The 21,895-nt window shown below is 48.3% G+C and overlaps 1 protein-coding gene and 1 pseudogene across 1 annotated transcript in view; one reads left to right on the top strand and one right to left on the bottom strand.

The window, feature by feature from the left end:
- Wdr82 (WD repeat domain 82) overlaps window positions 1-21,895 on the bottom strand; it is a 67,614-nt gene that overhangs the window by 23,278 nt on the left and 22,441 nt on the right. The window contains exon 5 of the mRNA XM_065427166.2: window positions 14,965-15,237. Within this exon, the coding sequence (XP_065283238.1) occupies window positions 14,965-15,237 (273 nt within the window). The remainder of the gene's footprint in view (window positions 1-14,964; window positions 15,238-21,895) is intronic.
- On the top strand, window positions 17,540-18,208 carry LOC135898244 (piggyBac transposable element-derived protein 4-like; annotated as a pseudogene).

Here is a 21,895-nt window from a genome sequence, read left to right as displayed (position 1 = left end):
GCACGTGTGTATAATTAAGGAATACATACTGTGTTCCGTGGCAATAGCCCCTTCCCACGCTTGTTATGCTTTACTGCAATACTTTTGCGTATGCTTCACCAAGTAACATTTCTGTACAGAGGCGAAGCTGACTTTTGGGAACCAGCATTATGTAACGCACCGTGTTTTCCAAGTTTCTAAGCAAATCGCGAGGACCACAAAGGCGGAGTTTGTGCCATTGCTGAAAGCAGCTAATTCTTTCAATAAAAAACTTGGCACCCAGCGACAAGAAGCTTCATAGCGAACGTCGAAGCAGCTAGGCCTAGCGTTGCCGCAGTGGTGGCAACGGCTGCCAGCGGATCTGCGTGCGAGAGTGCCGGTTCCAGGTGGCGAAGTAATCAAAACGCCAGCGGTGGTGCCTTTGATTATTGCCATTTCGGACCTGTGGTTACGAAAAACGTCCGGAAAATCGGACGGCGAAGAGTTCTTGCGTCCGAAATTTTACACGTTCTGATACGTTGACTCTATGGGGTACGTAGCGGTGCCGCGAAGCCGTCCAAATTATCGGGAATGCGGAAAGTCGGTCGTTGACTGTACACTGGCAACTCCTCCAGCCGACGACAGGGCGTCAAAGACGATTCATTAGGATTCCTGTCTGTTGCTCGAGCCAGCATTACCGCGACTTTCGACCCTTTGAATAAAATTGCCGCTAATTTTCCCTGATAGAGGCCCAAATTCCCTGAGTTTTCCCTGACTTTTTCCAGACTACTCAAAATCCCTGAGAATTCCCGGTTTTCCCGGTTGGTAGACACCCTGCCTATTATTGTTTGTTGAAACAATTAAAATTTACCCACTAAAGGGAATGTTGCAAACAACATATAGTTGCGTACTACAGTGCATAAGGATAACAACGCTGGAAACAGATTCAAAATTGAACAATTAGTTGTCTATTTACAGCCCGTTGAAGTTGTGTTCACAGTATGAATAATAAGAAAAAATGTAAATGTAAGTAAAAAAATTTTGGAGCAGAAAATAAAAAATGTGCTCTCAGCGTTACATTCCCAACACATTTAGCTTTGTACAGCAAGAAAAATATAATAGCTCTAGCTGTCCTAGGTCCAAAGATACTGATGCAGCATACAAGCAAAGTGACCAGAAACAATGTTTCGAGAAAAATGAGAACAAAGAAATGTTGCTCAGTGCTATACAGCAAACGCTACTTACATACAGTGGAATCTCGATGATACGATCACGGCTAATACGAATTTCTGGATGATACGAATTTTTCTGTGGTTCCGGTCGAGCCCCATTATTTTCCAACGTGCTAGAGAACGGTTGTTAGGAATCACTTTTTGACCCGCATCGGTTGATACGAATATTACCGAGGACACTTTGGAAATTTGAAAGTGTGCTTGGAGAAGGCCAGACGCTGCTGCCGTCTGCGCTCTGCTTCCCTGGCTTTACTGTTCGGTGAAATGGCCGGTCGCTGCTGCCGTCTGCGTTCCAATTCATTCGCTTTGGTGTTCGGCGATATCGCCTGTCGCTGCTGCCGCTTGCGTTCTGCTTCCCTGCCTTTAGTACCCGGCGATCTAATCAGTACGTTGGCTAGACAGACAACGTATGTATGACATACGTTGTCTGGCCAACGTATGTCATACATACGTTGGCCAGACAGGGCGTTGCGTAAATGAGCGACTCAGGGAACATGCGCAAAAAGTAAACAAAAATGTAGATAAAGGAGCGCACCTGGTTGCGCATATAAACTCTTGCAGCAATTGTGAGGCGCGACTTGATCGGACAATTATCCTTGGAAAAAGCAAGAATGAACATGCGCGGCTTGCCTTAGAGGCCTATCACATAAAAAGTCAAGGAAATAATTGCATTAGTGACACATCGTTGTCCCTGCACCAATCAGAATTTGATTTCATACGTTTGCGTATATGATAAGATGGCTGACGTCAGTAATGCATTCTGTGCGCCTGCGCGATTATGTGGCCTAGGTATATAAATGCATCCACGATGGAAGGAAAAAAGAAGTTGTTAGTCAGCGCCAGTGTGTGTCGTGTCTTTCTTTTTGTGGCTCGTCTTATATGTTTGCGCTGTTACGTTTTGTTCCAGAACCACTTGGCGCGCAATCACTGGGCCGCTTCGGAGCTACGGGTCTCACTCGACTGCAACGCGACGCCTGATGAAGGAGCGGCGGTGCAGCTGCCACCGCCCACGCCCGCGCGCTCGTTCTACCGCTACTGCGTGACGTCACAGTTGCTATGCACAGCTGCGCCTCCGACCGGCGCGCCGGCTGCTAAGGAGGGGAGGAGGTTGCGCCGCTGCGCGGAGAAGAGGCCACACTTGGCACCATTCCAGCGCACGGACGAACGCGACCGCGAGCCCCACCGACGGCAGTGAAAGAGAACAGCGCGAAGGCCGCGACTGGGCGCGAAGAGTTTGAAGTGGTGGCACTTTTGTTGCTTTTGTGCTTTTCCTCCTTTTCCGCGTGCCATCGGACGGAGTGGCTGCTGTGCTTCTAGCCGCGTTCTTGTCTTTGACGTGGGCGACGGCGAAGGACCACCACTGGCGACTGAAACGCTGCATGCACTCAAATTTCTGAGGCGTGCTATGGCCGCGGATGAAATCAGCGACGACACGTGCACGCGTTTTTAGGGATTTGAACAAAGACTGCTAATTGACCTGACAAAGAAAAAGAAGCAGGACATGGGAGACTTTTCCTTCAAGAAATAAATGCTTTTTACGTACGTGTGCCTGAGTGAATTCACCTCTCACTCTTTAATTTAGCTAGATTTAATTGTTTGGATGATACGAATTTTGGCTGATACGAATATTTTTCGTGACCCCGTGAGATTCGTATCATCGAGATTCCACTGTATCTATATACAGAATTGACTAAAAAGCCCCGCAGTACTCTGCTTGCAGCACTTCAAGCTTTATGCATTCAGCTTCACATAGCAAAAGAATTACAGTTGTAGCTGTCCTAGTTCTTTAGATACTGTGGCCACAAACAAAGAATGTCTTGAGAAAAATGGAGAACTCAATTTATTCGCAATATAATGAAGTTTTTGCATGTTGCGAGCGAGTTGTAACAGGCTAGTGTGCCCTTGGCACATGCCCCAATATGTATGTAGCAGGGTGAAACGTTTGTTACTGAAAAGCGAAAAGGAAAGAAAGAAAGAAATTGTGTTGTTTGCCGATTACCAGTGCTCCGCGTTTCGCGCACAGTGGGATTGTTCATGAGGAATGGGTGGCAGGTCTGGTTGACACGGCATCACAGCAGGGCACTGCGTGCAACAGCGGTGCCCTGCGTGCAACTATTTCAGCCCCTTTGTGGAATTGGTGAAAATGTACTTTTTCTCAAGCATTAAATGCACCAGCTTCTTGCAACGATGCGCTACGCAATGCCGCTTCAGTGGAGAGTTTTTGTGTCAACCACACAAGCAGACCACCACCTCCATCCACCACTGTCGGCGCAGTGCCGAGCAAGCGCCAAGGATGCTGCTAGGCCTAACAAGCCTCAAAGCAAAGTCGCAGCATACACCTCTTCAACATCCAATTCCGACGATCGCAAAATGCGCTGCTTTGAGAACGCTTTATTTCCCAGCACATCAATTTGCGCAAAAAAGGATATGCTGCTATTTGCGGTGTCCAGACTGCAAAGCGCGTGTTGCGCCTCGCAACATGCACAGTGTTGCATGCACTGCTGCATGCAGTCTCACAAGCAGTGCAGTGACAACCAGACGCAGGCTCCGAGTTTAATTAGCCTTGTACCGTGGCTCTAATTCGTGCTACACATTTAACAGTGGTCGTCCGTTGTCGCGATAAATAAAATTAAGACACCAGTTTGTACTACTGGCCATGGTGTTGTGTGAAGAACAAGCTGTAGCTGTCATTTGTGTCATCTGCGGCAGCCATGAACTCGGGCTGGGCGGTCGGCATGACAGCGTTGGCCGGCCGACTCCCCACCGTTGTGTGGGTGTACATACTGTCGCCACAGGGGTCGTAGAGCGCTATTCAGGAGGCATAGTGGCAGGTCGCCTTTTTAATACCGAGTGCAACTGCGACTTCTTTTTCACTGCACCTTGACAAAAACACTCATGCATACTCGCATTGTCCTCTTCTTTATTGGAGTACAGTAAAACCTCGTTAAGCCGTACCCGCTTAAACAGTAGTTCCGTTTTAAAAGTAGTAAAGTGAAATCTCCGACTCAGCCGTCATTGAACATAATGCATTTTGTATCCGCATAAACCGTACCAGCTTGTCGCGTACGTATCGGTTATGTGGGGACGCGGGGATCAGATCGCGAAAATCGCAAAAAAGATAGATTTTTGGCAACGACGCGTTTCGGTATCTGCAATGCCTAATCTACACTGTATCAAAATGGTTTGACTGAAAACGCACTAAAAGTGCCCGAAAAAATTTAATTTAGGAGTGCGTAGGGCGAGAAAACAGCTTTAATTCGCGTAAAATCACCGCAATTCGCGGAGCCCTAACTCGTCTTTCCCGCCACCGAACGCCGTTATCTTGGTATCGTTCGAAAGCTCGAAGTTTCGCCATTCCCTTTCTGAATTCTTCGGTCGTCGCCATCTTGTAACAAACACACAAACACAAAAGAAGCGCGGGTCTGCTAGAGGCGGTCACACGGGCCCTGCGATGAAAGCGGGCCTCCGATTGGTCGCCGTACTGAAAGGCGTCTCGACATTGGTTGCTGCTGCAGCAGCGGGCAAGCTGGCAACCACAGCGGACCGCAGTTGTCTGCTTTGAAAACCACGCCGGCGTGTTTCTTCGTTTAACACTCGCAGAATTCGGATTTATGAAAGCTCCCAGGTCAGTGATGGATCGTCACTCGTTCGAAAAGAACTTTTCAATGAAGCATGCCTTCGGAAAACGGAAGCGCAAGCCTCCTACGGCGAGAAAAAGACGGCGGCCAGCGGGAGAAGCGGAGAACCCGACTGAACACGCGGATAACGTGCCGCGTTATCTTGCACCGTGCGATTCCAGCAGCTAAGCCAACAATCGCCCTGTGACACCGACACTAACCAAGCCACCGGAAGACGTGCCAACGGAGGCTCTCGCACCTGTGCGTACGGCCGCGTGAGTCAGCAACCGAGATCGCGTTGTTGAAGGCGACGCGGATCGAAGGTCTCCATCGCAGGCAGAGACGGCGTGCGTTTCCGATGCATCGTGCGACAGGGACACGCAGCCTGCGAGTGAGCCCCAACCGTCGACGAGCTACATACTGTATGGTGACTCAAGGCTCACCAGACGAATCGTCGCGCGATTCAGACGCGCCTCGAGCTGCGTTTTGTCAGCGGTGACTGCAGAAGCGCAGGCATGCAGCGTTCGCGACTCCCTTCGCGCAGTGTCCGCGACTGAGCGGAAGCAGCAATGCCAAGAACAAATTTCGGCCCCTTGTGACTGAGTTCATTATTATTTATGCCTGTTTCCGCGATGAACTCTTTGATCGCTAAAACTTTGTGCCCAAGAAGCCAACAGCGTTCTGTGGGTGTACACTGTGATACCAGGCTCGGTCTGGCAGTGAAAATGGTGGTCATGCACTACTACTACAAGAACTACACGAAAAGGATAAAGAACGCCTGAAGAAGGCATCCAAAGCCCACCAAACAATGAGGCAAAGGTGTAAGAAGATGCCTGATAGCAATGAATCAAAATATTACAGCCCTGGTGCTTTTTAATAAATTTGCAGTGCTTTCAAAACTTTGCAGCCCATTTTCTCTGTTGCGTTTTTTTTGTCAATGACCTCGCTCGTGGAAAGCATAGCACAACAATGGCTGGACCGATTTTGGTCCAGTTTGTTTTGCTGTGGTCCATAAGCTGTGCTGTATTTAAAGACAGTCTTAATATGTTTCTTTATCTTTCCGTTATTTAATTATATTCACAATAGCTACATGGCTCCATGCAGTGAAGCACAGTCGGGTGCGTGTTATGTTGAACAAAAAATTATTAGTGCACCAAAAAAAAAAATCGAACACTGTCTTGATGTAGATTAGACATTTGGGCAAATATGCAAAGTATTCCCAGCTTCCTATCATGTTTCGTTACTGTGCCAGGCTTTCCACAAGCAAGGAACTTATAAATTCTTATAAAACAAAAACTAATGAAGATATCTTTATGAAATTTTAGATTTGTCTCTTTCTAGCAATATGCAGTGTGTGTGTCAAATTTCAGCCCTTTCTGTCAAGAAACAAGGAAGTTAGTTCCGATCCCCACCTCCCCCCTTAAAAAGTAGTGTTTTCATTTTTCGTCGCACGATCACGGCGGTACATCGTCCCCATCGGGCGGCCCGGCAGAACAACAACAAGCCTCAGGGATCCGAACGGCCTCCAAGCGCAAACGCAGAAGGCACTTGGAAGGGTGAAGCATCCATCCATCTCCCCATCCGAGAAGCCACATCAACATCAACATCACTTCGGATCCGTGCTGGAGAGCGTTCTTTATTTCCTACGAGAAAGCGTTGTGACATCGTGCAAGCTAGGACTCTCGTCATGCCGAAGCTCGGGCAAAAACACCGCGCGCTTAGCATTCAGAAAAATGGACATCGTTCGTGCCATCGAACGTGGCATGAAGAAGTCGGCGCTGGCACGCGAAAGGGATTTACCTTTAACTACCGTGTGTGGCATATGGAATGCAAAGGATAAGTTGTTCGGCAGTGCTGCTGCGACCACGAAAAGATGTCGTATACGAGGTTCGACTTTTCCTGACGTGGAGGAGGCACTGGTGAACTGGTTAAAAGCAGCACGGTTGAAGAACTTGCCTGTCAGTGGACCCCTACTTGTGGAGAAGGCCTTGGTTTTCGCTTCGCAGCTGAACCACGATGACTTTGTGTGCAGCAATGGCTGGCTGGCCAGGTTTAAGGGGGGACATGGTGATTAAAAGTTATCATTATTTATTTATAACCCAAACTTGATAAAAATTGGCGTGCTTAATTAGTTTCTTCTCCTGATTCTAAAAATGCAGTTATTTTTTCTGTAGGTTCATTATTTCATTACTTAATTAAGAAAACAATGTATTTTACGATGTCTTTTTTCTTACTACAATAGACAAATAACCGCTGCACAAAAATAGACAAATGACATATGGTCCAATAGAAGAAAGCACAAGCTTCACAACATAGGTTTATGGTTGGATCAATATTTCCTACTTTATAGTGCACTGAACTCCATTGTTCTGAACATGGCCATGCATTAGTCAGACAAAAGACAAATTTTAAAAACTTTAAACAAAGAAAATTGAAAAACTGTTTCCTATGTTTGGTGCTCCAAACATCTAGCTTCATGCTACAAAAAAAATTAGTACTATATCTATGATAGCTACTGATATATCACAGTAAATGTCTTGCTGGGTGGGTAAAATTAGCATTTCGAGAAAATCAAGAAAACAAATAAATGTCACATTTAATTGTGAAGAGTCACAAATGTGTGCACATACACATTCCCAAAACATTAGTAGGCTCCTGGGGCATAGTCAGTTTGGACATTTGTGCCTCTGTGGCGCTTTTTGAACAAGCACTGCACATTTTCTGCCGATGCACGCTTGTGTTCAGATGCGGCTGATCGGCGCCGGTCTTTTTCCTCCATGCGCTGCATACACTTTTCACCAGGGTTCATCGAGAGTTCTTGCAAAATGCTTGCCGAGGTTCTCCTGCAGCCAGCATTGAATTTCATGACTGCTTCCGCCACTGCAGCCTCAACGCTGCAGAGTGATGCGTGCTGCTCCTTCGGTGCGAGCGCCCATATTAGCGAGTGCAGGCTTTCATTGTTGTTCTGTGTTTTGCCTCGCTGGCAACGTTCAAGCAGCATCTTGTCAGAGAGCCGTTGGTAGATTGGCAGTAATGCCTTGCTTACATGAGCAGGTAAATTGTAGCGGTGCTTCGGCACAGGTTGGCCTTTGGCCTTTGCAGCATTTTGCCGGCACCAGGAATCAGGACCTTCTGGACAAAGGCTATGATTCGAGATGACGTCATTTGATGTTACATGATAGTAGCTTGCCATCACAGCCTTCTCCATGGCTTCAATGTCACCAGTGTGGGACTTCAGAGCCCATCCATAATAAGAGCTCAATTTGTTCACCAAATCTCCAGTCAACCTTCCTCTTCCACCAAGTGGCTCTGAGCCAGGCCCCTTGTGCTTTGACAGGGCATTACGTAGTGCTGTCCCCATCCTCTTATGGACATGGTTGACACAATCCTCTTTGTCAACTTCTATAAAGCCATATACTTTGGCCTCCTTTAGGGCCAAGAAAGTGCGGCTGTCACCGTCCGACAGCACAGTTGTGTATCTTAGGCTGTGCTTTTCCAGCGATCTTTTGAATAAAATAAGGCCAGCCTCCACCTCCATTTCACCAGCCTTCTTATCCGTATTTTTTTGACACTGATGACTGGCTTTCCATTCTTCGTATGAAGGGTCACCAACTTTTGGTCCACGCTGACAACCGGCACAAAAGTTGCTCAGCACAACGTAGTCCAGGACAAGTCCCGTAAAAAGTTCAATGACGGCGCCGACACCGATGTGCGAACTGTGCCCGCGAGTCATCCAAGACCCGTTGTACGATACAGCGACGTTGCCCGGGTTGCCGAAGTTTAATTGGCTGTAAAGCTGCCGGACTGACTTCGCGCATTCTGTTGTAAGCGTCTCAGCTGCCCGGGTCGCGGCGGGCGTCAACTTCGTTTTGACGTACCCCTGCCACGTTTTCGTATGCAGCCCGCGGTGCGATATATTCATTGTTGCGAAAATATCATTGAACGCAGTTTGCCGATTGCCGGTGCTTTGCATTGCGCGCGCAGCCAGAATATTGACGGTAAACGGATTCACTTTCTGAGTCCCATTCACACGCGGCGAGCTCCACGCTGACGCTTTGTCGCCGCATTTCGAGCATATGAGCACCAGACTTACTGCAAGGCCATATTCGCGCTCCTTCCGGCTGATTTTCGCGCTACCGCCGCATGTATTACAATTCATATGCTCCAGCAGTGCGTTCACTGATTCCAGGCACACCACGGTGAAAACTGTGTCGTCAAGCGGGCCGGCCGCGACATCGCCAGCGGACAAGATCTCCGACTTACGGCTCACTGCTGCGGTTGACGCGAGCTCTTGTAGTTTCTCGTCGGATCTCATGTCGATTACCTCCAAATCTGAAGGCGTCTGCATAACGGTGTCACGACGGACGCGGCTTGCGTTTTCGTCGCACCTACTCGTTGTCGCACCACCTAGGCCTAGCACTCGGTCGGCTCCATCAGTTCCGTCGCTTGACGCCGTTGGTGGCTCGTCCTCAACCACTTGCGACGCGGTGGGGCGTTTTTTGAAGTTGTTGAGCATGGACTTCTTCCTTTTCTTTCCATACTTGTGCTTAGAGTCAAACTTTCGGAGCGGAGGAGGCATCGTCGCGCGTACTCACACAACGATCGCATCGAACATGGCGTCTCGCGTGCGCCTCTGCTGCGGCTAGCAGACAGCTCGGGAGTGCGCCCAGCCAATCACGTGGCGTTATCTCGTCACGTGCATGCGACAGCGAATGAGAACGCGCGTTTCATCTATTTTTGCCGCCGGTTTTTGTATTGAACCAGCAAGCCTAACGAAGCGGCAGCGCGCGATATTTGAAGCCGAAACCGCGTTCTTTCAAACGAGACCAAGATGGCCGCCCTCAAGGCACTGGTACGCGAGCGCGGCGTCATTGAATGTGTGTCGTTTTCGCGTCGACACACGCGAAAAATCAGGTGCCCCATCTATTTTTAAATTGTTCGTACGGCTGAAATATGACCTTACGAGATTTGAAACTTGGCAGATAGGGAGAATAGTAGATGTAGATTAGAGAAATGCAATTTTCCAAAATTCGTTTTTTTGTGATATTTTGGGTCTAAAGACCCGTGTCCCCCCTTAAGGCAAGGCACGGCGTAAAAACAAGAGTCGTTTCAGGAGAAGGTACCGCTGGCGACGTGGATGGGGCAGAACAATGGCAAAATGCTCTGCTGAAGCACATCCTGACCGACTACGTGCCCGACGATATCTTCAATATGGATGAGTCGGCGCTATTCTTCAAGCTGCTGCCAAACAGGACGCTTGCATTTAAAGGTGAGACATGCACCGGGGACAAGCATGCCAAGGACCAGATTTCGGTTGCGTTCGGTGTAAACATGTCGGCAACTGAAAAACTTTCACTTCTCTGATTGGGAAGTAGGCCAAGCCGAGATGTTTTAAAGGCGCCCGACTGCCCTCCGGAGTTGTCTACCGCAGCAACACGAAAGCGTGGATGACGTCGAAACTTTTTGAAGAGTACATGCGCCTCATCGACTGCTGTTTCGCGGCGAAAAACAGAAAAGTTGTTCTCTTGGATAATGCCTCGGCGCATGTCGCGCTTGATAACCTTGCGGCTGTAAAATTGGCGTTTCTGCCTCCTTACACCACAGCGATTGCACAACCCTTGGACCAAGGTGTCATTCGGGCTGTGAAACAGCTTTACAAAAAGAATCTGCTGCGCAGAATTCTTCTAGCCTTTGAGTGTGGCAAAATTTTTTCAATTGATCTGCTGGGCGCAATTCACTAGCTCGAATACTCGTGGCGCCATGTTGAATCGGCGACTGTGCAGAACTGCTTCAAGCGCGCTGGCTTCACGGTGTGCGCGGGTGACGCCGAGGATGCTAGCGACGCCGTCGACCAGTCTTCTGACGCCGTCGACCAAGCTTGCGAAACACTGCTCGCTGAAGCGCTGGAGCGGCACGGTGTTACCCAAGGCATTTCTTTCACCGACTTCAGGGACATCGATAGCGATGTTCAGACTTCTCCGGATATGTCCGATGAAGCTATAGTTGCCTCTGTTGCCAAAGTGTCGCGTAACGACAGCGATGAGGACGACAGCGACAGCGACAGCATGGGCAATCCAGGCCCGACAGTGGCAGAAGCTGCACGTTATGTCAGCCTCATGCGGGTGTTTGCCGAGAAGAGGGGGCTGGTGGAAAAGCTGGCTCGCGGCTTAAGTGAGTTTGAGGCGGCTGTCGTCGCTGCCAGGCCGCCGCGCCATCAAACAAAGATCACAGACTTTTGTTGCCTGAAATGAATAAATAGTGTACGTTTTTTGCCCTTTCATTGCATTCTCTCAAAGTTCCATTTTTGACAGGTAAGTGGGCGATCTCACGCTATTTTCGGTTAAGCAGTACTACCGTTCAGTACGTACCTTTTCCGAGCTCCGCCCAACTACGGTTTAATGAGGTTTTACTGTACTGGCACGGCATTTGCGCCCCTCTGAAGGAAGCATCGTCCCGATGCACAATTTAAGCGAGGCAAGTGGACAATGGGACAGAGTACAACAGGACAGTCACACACACACAAAAAAAATAACAAAAAAAGCAAAAGTTAGTTCGGCAGGTACGGCTTCATCCGTACTGCATGCACTACTTCGGGTAAGTGCTTGCAGCTACTTGAGCTATTGTCACTGTCAGGAACGCCCTCGTAATTCATGTCGCTCAGGTAGTGGATCACACTATATGGTCCAAAGTACCATCTTAGGAGTTTTTCGGAGAGTCCACGATGGTGTATGGGTATCCAGACCCATACATTGCCACCGGGAGTGTAGAAAACCGACCTGTGTCGAAGGTCCTACCATTTTGCATCTTGGTGTTGCTGAATGCAGATGCGTACGCAGGCGAGCTGTCCGGCTTCTTTGGCGCGCTGAATAAATTCGTCAGCGTCAGTAGGTAGGTCATCAAACTTGTGCAGCAGCATGGCATCCAGCGTTCTCGTGGCTATGCGACCTTGGACCAAGCTGAATGGGGTCATTCCAGTAGTTTCTTGTTGAGTGGTATTGTAGGCGAATGTTACGTAAGGCAATATCTGATCCCAGTTCTTATGTTCTACGTCGACATACATGCATAGCATGTCTGCGAGGGTCTTATTAGTATGCTCGGTTAGTCCATTTGTTTGGGTATGATATGCAGTTGTTTTCCTTGGCTTGTGCCACTGAGTTTGAGAAGCGAATCAAGAAGTTTGGCAGTGAAGGAAGTTCCCCTGTCTGTGATGACTACTTTTGGGGCTACATGCCTAAGGACGACGTTTTCAATGAAAAAGTTAGCTGCTTTGGCTGCTGTGCCCCGCTGTGTAGACCTCGTCTCCGCTTAGCGCGTCAGGTAATCGGTGCCAACAATGATCCATCTGTTGCCAGCTGTAGAAGTTGTAAATAGGCCCAGGAAATCCATTCCAACTTGGACGAATGGCTCACCTGGTACCTCGACCGGATGTAAGAGACCTGTGGGCTTGCCTGAAGGCGCTTTGCATCTTTGGCAGTCCACACGTTTGTATGTGACATTTTAGAGCAGCGGGTAGCTTCGACCAGTAGTACTTCCGTCGCAGTCGGGACAATGTTCTCATGTAGCCTAGATGACCTGCAGTGGTTTCATTGTGGCATGCTTCGAGTAGTTCTTTCCGAAGTGACGCCAGTACGACAAGCAGGTACATGCTGCCAATAGCAGAAAAGTTTTTATGTAGAACATCGTTACGGAGACCAAACGACGGCAGTCCCCTGGCCTAGAATCGCAGAACACCTTTACTTCGGCCTTCCAAGAAATTAATGAGCAGCAGCAGCTCTGGGTGGTGGCGCTGCTCCTGTGAAATGGCGACTGCGTCGACAACACCCAAAAATGCAACGTCCACGTCATCCTTTACCTGGGGACTCGATCGGTGACCGCGAAACGCGGTCGGTGTCGATGTGCCTCTTTCCCGATTCGTAAATGATGGTCCTGTCGAACTCCTCAAGCCTAAGACTCGAGCGCACCATACGGCCAGATGGGTCTTTCAAGTTAGTCAGCTACCAAAGAGAATGATGATTGCCGAGAACCTTGAATGAACGGCCGTACAAATGCGGGCGAAATTTTATGATCACCCACACCACGGCGAGGCATTTCTTCTCGGTAGTTGAGTAGTTTTCCTCCGTACGAAAGAGATCGACATGTTTGCACAGCGCAAAAGACGAGGACTGAAGGAATAACACAACACAGGTGCTGACTTCAACATATATTTATTTGCGAAATCTCCAGAACTATATACATGAGCAAAAGTAATGAAAAAACTTTTGCATTAAGTCACACATGAACCCCTATTGCATCACAGCCAGATACTTGATTTAGTTTTCTGTGAGGGCGACAGACGGCATGCTGATCTGGCTGTGATGCAATAGGGGTTCACATGTGACTTAATGCAAGAGTAGCTTTTCATTATTTTTGCTCATGTATACAGTTCTGGCAATTTCACAAATAAAGATCAGTTGAAGTCAGCGCCTGTGTTGTGTTCTTCCTTCAGTCCTCGTCTTTTGCGCTGTGCAAACATGCCGATATTGAATCACCCACTCGCCCAAGCTTCCACCTTATCAAGTACGAGAGAAAGTAGGGCTAGCGTAGGTGATCACTTTTTCGGAGCTATCTTGTCAATGCACCAGTACGGCACTTAGACCAACATTGCTGGCATCCATGTGAAGTGCTGTAGGAGCATGCTGGTCTAAGTGCACAAGAACAGGAGGCGTTTGCAGGCGTTAACGTAGTTTGCTAAAGGCTACTTACTCATTTTCTCCTCACAGAAAGGGAACATCTTTTCGTGTCAGGCTTGTTAACGGTGCAGCAATACATGAAAAATTCGCAATAAAGCGTCGGTAATAAAAAAAATTAAATTATGGGGTTTTACGTGCCAAAACCACTTTCTGATTATGAGGCACGCCGTAGTGAAGGACTCCGGAAATTTTGACCACCTGGGGTTCTTTAACGTGCACCTAAATCTAAGTACACGGGTGTTTGCGCATTTCGCCCCCATCGAAATGCGGCTGCCGTGGCCGGGATTTGATCCCACGACCTCGTGCTCAGCAGCCCAACACCATAGCAAAGCGTCGATAATAGGCGCACTGCCCCAAAGAGCATCACTGCCTTCTTGTCAGATGGTGTGGGGAACTTTGCCATAGCATCTATTTTGGCTGGATCAGGTCGTACACCCTCGCGACTGACAACGTAGTCGAAGAAGCACAGTTCACTGAAACCAAAATGACATTTCTCGGGCTTTAACTTCAGGCTAGCCGAGCATATGGCTTGGAGAACAATGAGCAACCAGTTTAGGTGCTCCTCAACTGTAGCTGAGAACACTATGACGTCGTCTAGACAGATCAAGCATGTTTGCCACTTCAGGCCTGATAGTACGGTGTCCGTTAGACGCTGAAAACTGGCAGGCGCTGAGCACAAACCAAAAGGAAGGACCTTAAATTCGTAAAGACCGTAAATGTCGAGCGAGTACTCCGATGAAGAAGAGGACAAGGCAAGTATACATGAGTGTTTTTGTCAAGGCACAGTGAAGAGGAAGTCGCAGTTGCACTCGATATTAAAAAGGCGGCCTGCCGCAATGCCTCCTGAACAGTTCTCTACAATCCATTTTTGACATTGCGACAATATGCTCTAGTACGGAAAAGCTGCCACTTGACAGTAACCAGCAACCAGAAAAACAGTGGACAGAAAGACACCATACTACGCGGCTGTATGATTACCTCGTGAACCCGTTCATATATAGTTAATTCTGATGTTCTTATCATTTTTGCATTCACTTATGGGTTAGAGCGCAGTACAAGCAAAGTTTCACCATTTCACAACATACCACAACCCTAACTTTGAGTAGAATGGGTTTCGGATACAGCGAACTTTTCTTGCTCGTTTATCACAGGCCTTGTGTAATGACCATCTACTGTATCGTGCTTTTTCTCTATTGATTTATTTTACAGCAATCAATGGTCAAAACTGAGTAGCAGTAGCAGCAAATTGAAGGAGGAATGGTGCTTTTTTTTTCATACAAGATAAAGATGGCTACTGAGCATAGAATGGCAGCTGCACGTAGTCGAAGGGAGCATCATTTGGTTAAAGCTTTGGCTCCAAATTTAGTCAACACTGGTCATAGGTACGGTTAAAACACTGGATCAAGGTTCGAGAAGCTTGGCACCCACCGTGAAGGTCTGCTGGGGCGTCCCCTGGAAGGCGTCGATGAGGTGGATGAGGGCCCCGTTGGTCGAGATGAGGATGCTCTTGCCGTCGGGACTGAACTTGAGCCCCGTCCAGTCACAGTCCCGGTCCTGCGGAAGCTTGAACGTGTTGAAGGGGCCCTTGTCGAAAGTGCGGAGGTCATAGAGCTTCACCAGCTCAGAGTTGAGGCCCACCGCAAAGATGAGGCCCTCGGGGTCAAAGTTGCCCACGGGACGACCAGTCAGGTGCATCACCCCCTGCCGGTAATTTTAAAAAAGCCCAGAAGGAGCACCATTAGGAAAAGGGACACTGGCCACCTAGTGACCCGCTCTGCCTGAGAGAGGAGGAAAAGACTTTATATGTCAGGCCTCGAAAGTCTCACCACACTTTTTGAGGCAGAAGTGTAAACAGAGGGTTGGTCAATGACCAGGAGAACAGATTGTATGCAAGCACTGTAATATGCAAAATTAGATGCACGAACAATACAGCTAAAGCTAATAATGGCACTCATCTGGCACCCACCTGGCACTCATTTTTTATGGCTCGATGAGACTGGTTTATGTTCATCCCCTATGTACAGTCGAATCCCGGCACAACAAAGTTCGCTTCAACTAAATTTTCACTACAACAAAGATTTTTTTTATTCCCTGTCAATGTCCCACAGAACATAATGCGTCGAAATTCCCTCCGAAACGAATTACTTTACAGACACATTTTCACTTCAACAAAGTTCTTACAGAGCAGACATGAGCAAAATTATTTGAACTGTAGTTTATCGAAACCCCTGAAAGCTTTTTTTCATGCCTTGACAAACCATCGACCTTGATAGCATAAAAAATGAAAAACTGGAGCTGCTTGGGCCATGATGCAACATAAACAAAACAGAAAGCCATCATGCTGGATTGGTGATGGCAATACAACATGATCTTATTAAGGAGTATCCAAGCTCCAAAGAAACATTTTGGGTCATATCGGTTAGAAAAATGGTGCGCGTACAAATCACATACACGTAATAATTACATGTTTATTGCATTTCTAATTATTCACTTCCAACAAAGTTTCATGAAAATGGCTCGGGTATATAACTGCAATTACAGTCGAACCCACTTATATCAATATTCAAATGCCACGAAAATTCTATTGTTATAACCGATAATTGTTTAAACCGGCAAACTATAATGGCGGGGAGGCCAGTGCCCCTCCTCACCACTTTCCTCCATCCGACTGCCGATTGTGCTCACTTGTTTAACCCATTGGCTTCCGCGGTCGGTGATCTGCCGGCCGCACCGGCTGAGTCCAAAGTCAATTTGGCCGGCGAATCGCCGGCCGCTCAGGGTATGGTTTGTTTCAGGTTTCTTCAATAGATGGCAGCACAACACAACTTGTGTAGTGATTGATTCATGTGTTTTCTACCAGATGGACATAGTTGTCCACTGTCTGAGGTCCGTTTTGTTGTTTTTATCGACAAAACGTTTGCACTCCCGTCTCTTTCCAAACATGTCGTCGCTGAGAAAGCGCGCTTTGACGGCGGAAGAAATTCTCAATCTTGTGTTCGAGAGTGATGACGAGAGTGACAACTGCGATGAAGAGGATGTTGTGTCAGATGACGAGAGCGACCGGATTACGGACAGTGACAGCGACAATGAAGACAACTTGTGTTTAGCGCAAGATCCGTGCGACTCTCGGCCATCATCTCCGAAGGCGCGAAACCTAGAAGACTGGCAATGGGAAGCAGCTGACACAGTGGAAAAGGTGAAGAACACCTTTTGTGGTCAACTGGGCATCAAACGAGCCATCCAGCTACAAGTAGGTGCAAATACCAGTGTTCTGGCAATGTTCAACGCTCTCCTCGGAGACAAAATTTAGAGCACCATCGCATTACACACAAATGCCTTTGCATGCGAGAAACAGCGTTTGCATCCCGATCCCAGTTGGCATGAAACAACACCGGATGAAATGAAAGCTTAGTTCGCTATGTGTGTGTTGATGAGCCAAGTGAAAAAAAGCACTATTCAATCTTACTGGTCAACAAGAGCTGTTATCAGCACACCATTTTTTGCTTCTGTGATGTCGAGGCAGCGTTTTTGGGCACTCTCAAAATATCTGCATTTCTGCGACAACTCTCTCCCTCAAAGTGGAGATAGGCTGTGGAAGTTGCGCCCTGTGCTCGACCACGTACTTAAATGCATTGACACAGCCTATGATCCGGAAGAATGTCTGGCAGTTGATGAAAGCCTTATGAAGTTTCTTGGTCGGCTCTCCTACGTCCAGTTTAACCCCTCGAAACGGGCAATATTTGGCCTTAAGTTCTACAAACTGTGCGAGTCTTCAAGCGGCTACTGCCTGAAGTTTTCGATTTACACAGGAAAAAGTGAGAAGATTCCAGTTACCGCTGGATTGTTGAGCAGTGAGGCAGTTGTAATCGACCTTCTGGAAAAACGTCTGCCCGATGGCCACACAGTGTTTATGGACAACTGGTATTCTTCACCATTGCTATTTCGCCACCTGAAGGAAGCTGGTTCGAATGCTGTCGGCACAGTCCGCCTTCACCGAAAGAACATGCCGAAGGATTTCAAGGCGAAGCTGCAAAAAGGCGAATGCAAGTCTCTCTTTGGGCGAGGCATCATGGCCCTCACTTGGCAGGACAAAAAGCAGGTCACAATGCTGTCAACCTGCCACAGTTCAACTGATCTCACTGATACCGGAAAAAAGGGTCGCAAGAATGGCTTGCCAGTTCTGAAGCCGCAGGTTGTAATCGATTACAACCGAGGCATGGGTGTAATGGATTGCGAAGACCAACAACTGGCTTCCTTTCCAATTATGTGAAGATACGCCAAAGGCTACAAGAAAATCTTCTTTTATATTATGGACATTGCTGTTTATAACAGCTACGTTTTATCTGCCAAAGCATCAGGCAAGCGGCTCCACTACACAGACTGGAAAGTGAACCTCGCAGAGGAGATTCTCGAAGCGGCCGTTTTGCCCCAGTACCATGGTCGACGTAAGCCGCCTGTCGCGGCTACACCAATGCGGATGCAGGCTTCCGAGTGGGCTTATTTTCCTCGCAATATCCCACCAAACAAAATCAAGCAGAATCCATCAAGGCTATGCTTAGTCTGCAAGACACACGGGAAAAAGTCAGAGAGCCGATGGGAATGTGAAAAATGTGAAGTTGCACTTCACATGCCTGTGTGCTTCAAAGCTTACTACACACACAAATCATATTAGGCGGGATGATGCAGCGAGCCCTTCCGAATAGAATAAAGTAAATTTTGTTTCTCTACGAGGTGTGCAGCGGAATTTATCGCTTTCTTTAAAGAGCGGCTCGCGTGCCCAACGCGCGTAGCTTTTTCCGCGCGGAATACCAGACAGGAAACGCGGCGGAGGGCGCGGAAGCCAATGGGTTAACTGCTTCTTGGGCGCTCCGATCGCGTGCAACAAGCAGCGGCTGTCGGCATTAAAGAATGACATTGCTATAGCTGCCAAGAGGGGTCACGGTGGCAAGCAATATGCGAGCACCGCCGAGGCAGCACTCTGGTGGGCCCAAAAGGGGGCCTTTAAAAAATGCAAGGAGGTTGCCACGGCAGCCTGTCAACTTGAGAAATGCAGAAGAAATGCCGAGGCGAGATCACCACAAGCGTCTTGCCACATACGTCGCACTGCATTGCACGAGAAAACCCCAAGTCCAACAGCCTTGCTGACATCCTTCTCCAAGGTATCCAGCTCGTTCACGTAGTGCAGCGGAAGGTTCCTCGTGAAAATGAAACCCTGGAGGGACTGAATCATCTGTCGGGCCTCCTGTGAGGACAACGCTAAGGCAGCCTGCCCTACCGCGTCATCGCTGTCGTCGTCGCCATCGCTATCCAATGCAAGCACGTTCGTGACGATCGCCTCATCGGTTAGAAACACCTAGTTTCCAAATCTATAGTCGTGCGCTTTCTTTTGACCGGCAACGTTGTGCATTGCCAATTCTCAGCGGGCGGGTCAGACATTTTCCGTTCTGGTGGAGAGTCAAAAGAGGCTGAGAAACCCCGTGGCCAGGAACAATTTCAACGCAAAAGACCAACACAGGTGATTATGCTGTTTGCAGAACTGAGCTGAATGAGGAGCCAGCGAGCAGGATTCAGCGAGCAGTGGGGACTCAAATTTCTTGTTCTTTTTTTTTTCTTTTCAAGAATTTCGCATTTTACTACCTTTCGGGTGGGACACCGAGCAGCCAGACTTCATCGTCATAACCGATAATGTGGCACCGGGGCATTGTAGTAAACAGGTTATTTCACCATGCAAAACACAGAAGAGTTGACGTTGCAGCAGCTTCTCATTGATATCACCGATATATTGTTAAAACCGGTATCGTTATAAGTGGGTTCGACTATACGAGATAAAGTAGCGGTTGCGAGGTCAAATCCCAGTAGAGTGCAACGAGGCGTTCAGGCGAGGCACGCTTGACAACGAAGGACTGCACGCCATTTTGTCATGGTCTCTCGAAGCTATTGGATCGATGCCGCAGATGACAAAAAAAAAATGCAAGTTTTTGTTGCTAGAAGAGAAGGCTAGAGTTATCGCCCAGGCTGACGCTGAAAAGAAAAAAATTGGTCATCGCGGAAGAATTTGGTAATTTCAGCAAGCTCTCTTTCGACAACAATGAAGAGCAAGGATGCTATAGCCAAAGCGCTAAAGGAAGACGAAGACGACGAGTGATAGGCTTGCTTCCCAATGCCCGTCTATGATTTTAAGTCTTTTTTAGCCAGTGTAGAGCTCATTTTTACTCTTTGTGCCTCTCTGTCACCGAACGCCGGTCTGGGGGTCACCGTCCTGCGAGAGAAGCACAGCAAGCGGCTCCCGAAGCGCCCCGGACCGAAGCAGCGAGGCGAGCCTCCGCCGTCGGCCGCCCTTCGTGATGCTCTGATGGCATCCGTCGCAAGCAATCAGCAATCAGGTCAGCACGTTGCTTCTGTAGACCACGGAGAAGAAGAGCAAGCAAGGAAAAGGCTACGTGAAGATGACATCGACACAAGAGAATCTGCAGGAGACAACGAAGAGATGGATCAGACAGCCTTCACTCTTGTCTCTTAGAAAAAGAAAAGAGCCGCAGGTGTTCCTGTTATATTCAAGCCAACTCAGCCTGACAGCAGCTTATGGAGAGTAAACCCAAATCTTCTGGCTTCAGCGGTCGTGACAACAGCCCAAGAAAAGCTACTCAGCCATCGTCTCAACAAGGATGGAAGCCTCTTGGTGACAGTGTCTACACTTCCCGCAGCCAATCGTCTCCTCACAGTGACAGATCTATCGGGTATTCCTGTAGAAGCTCGAGTTCCATACTCCTACTCTGCCACGTACGGGAGGATACAGGACGTTCCTGTCGAATACTCAGATGACGACCTCAAGGAGTATTTGAGCGAACAAGGAGTCATGTCTGCTAAAAGGCAAGTTTTCTACGTCCCTAACGAAGATGGCGTAGTAACGGAAATCCGAAGACGCTCGGTCATCCTGGAATTCTCTAAGGACGCCCCTTTACCAAACCGAGTGTCGCTTGGATTCTGCAGTTATCCCGTGACGGAATACATGGGGTCTGCTACTCAATGTTTCAGGTGTCAAAGACACGGACATATAGCGAAATATTGTAAAGGCGCCATCCGCTGCAAGATATTCGCTGGTCCACATACGCATAAGGAGTGTGCGTCACGTTCCCAGCCTCGGTGTGCCAACTGTGGAGCTGAGCATGCTGCGTCATACGGAGGGTGTCCTAAAAAGAAATCAGCCACTCTTGCACGGACGATGGAGCAAATCCAAGGAAAAGTACGGAAACGACGAGAACCACCACCGAATCCGGATGTGATGTATACATCTACAAAGCAAAATCAACACAACATGGTGCAGCGCAGCGACACGGCTTTGAAAAAGTCCTACGCCTCAGTCGTGAAAGAAAACCAGCAAAGGCCTTCAACTGCAACGAATCCATCAAAGCACTCAAGTGATATAACCTCAACCCTACGACAGCAACAAGTGTCCTCAAGGTCACAGCAGAAGAACAGGAAGAACCAAGAAAGGTTGTTAGCTGGTAGCACTGCAAATGAGATATCAAGTATGCTGATTCCCATGATGTTCGCCGCAATCAAGGCTATTCTCCGCGCCAGCCCATCGTTTAAGAGCATCCCTGAAGTAGAGGCCGTCCTGGCTTTGGAACCGCTAGTGTCATCTTCTTTCATGGCGCAAAGCCGTGATTCTTCGCAGTAGCAACGATGGCTTCGCCAACAATCGTCTCACAAGCGGTGTCCACCAACAAACACTTCCGCACATGTACTATATTCCAGTGGAACGCTCGCGGATTGCGCTCGAAGTTAGCAGACTTTAAGCATCTTACGCGAGTGTACCGATTCCCTTTTTTAGTCATTTCCGAGTCTCGCGTCGACGAGCACTTTAGGATAAAGGGGTATTATTTTCATCATTCAAGGCGACAAAATGGAATTAGCCGACTGCTCGTTGGATTTCGCAACGACATACCTGCCTCTGCGATTGACGTAACTCCGCATGACAAGAACGAATATATTTGCGCAACCACAGTGATTGCATCCAAAGTGTTTACCCTGATCGGCGTCTACTTGGAACCAGGATCACCTTTCGACGTGACCAGATTGGAAAACTTGTTGACAAACACTCAGTCTCCACATATTATTTGTGGCGATTTCAACGCACATAACGAGATCTGGGGCAGTTCACATACATGTGCTCGGGGTGCCAAGCTGGCGAAGCTTTTTGCAAAATACAATATAGAGCCCTTGAACGATGGCAGCATAAAATACCTGAAAAATCCGACGACTGTTAGCTGCATTGACGTCACATTCGTATCAAGTGAAGTGGCCCCTATGTTCGGATGGTGTACAGATTTCGAGACTCGAGGTAGTGATCACTACC

Source organism: Dermacentor albipictus, chromosome 5 (assembly GCF_038994185.2).
Source record: "Dermacentor albipictus isolate Rhodes 1998 colony chromosome 5, USDA_Dalb.pri_finalv2, whole genome shotgun sequence".
Classification (NCBI taxonomy): Eukaryota; Metazoa; Arthropoda; class Arachnida; order Ixodida; family Ixodidae; genus Dermacentor; species Dermacentor albipictus.
The sequence above is the reverse complement of the archived record's forward strand: the minus strand, read 5'-3'. Positions and strand labels throughout refer to the sequence as shown.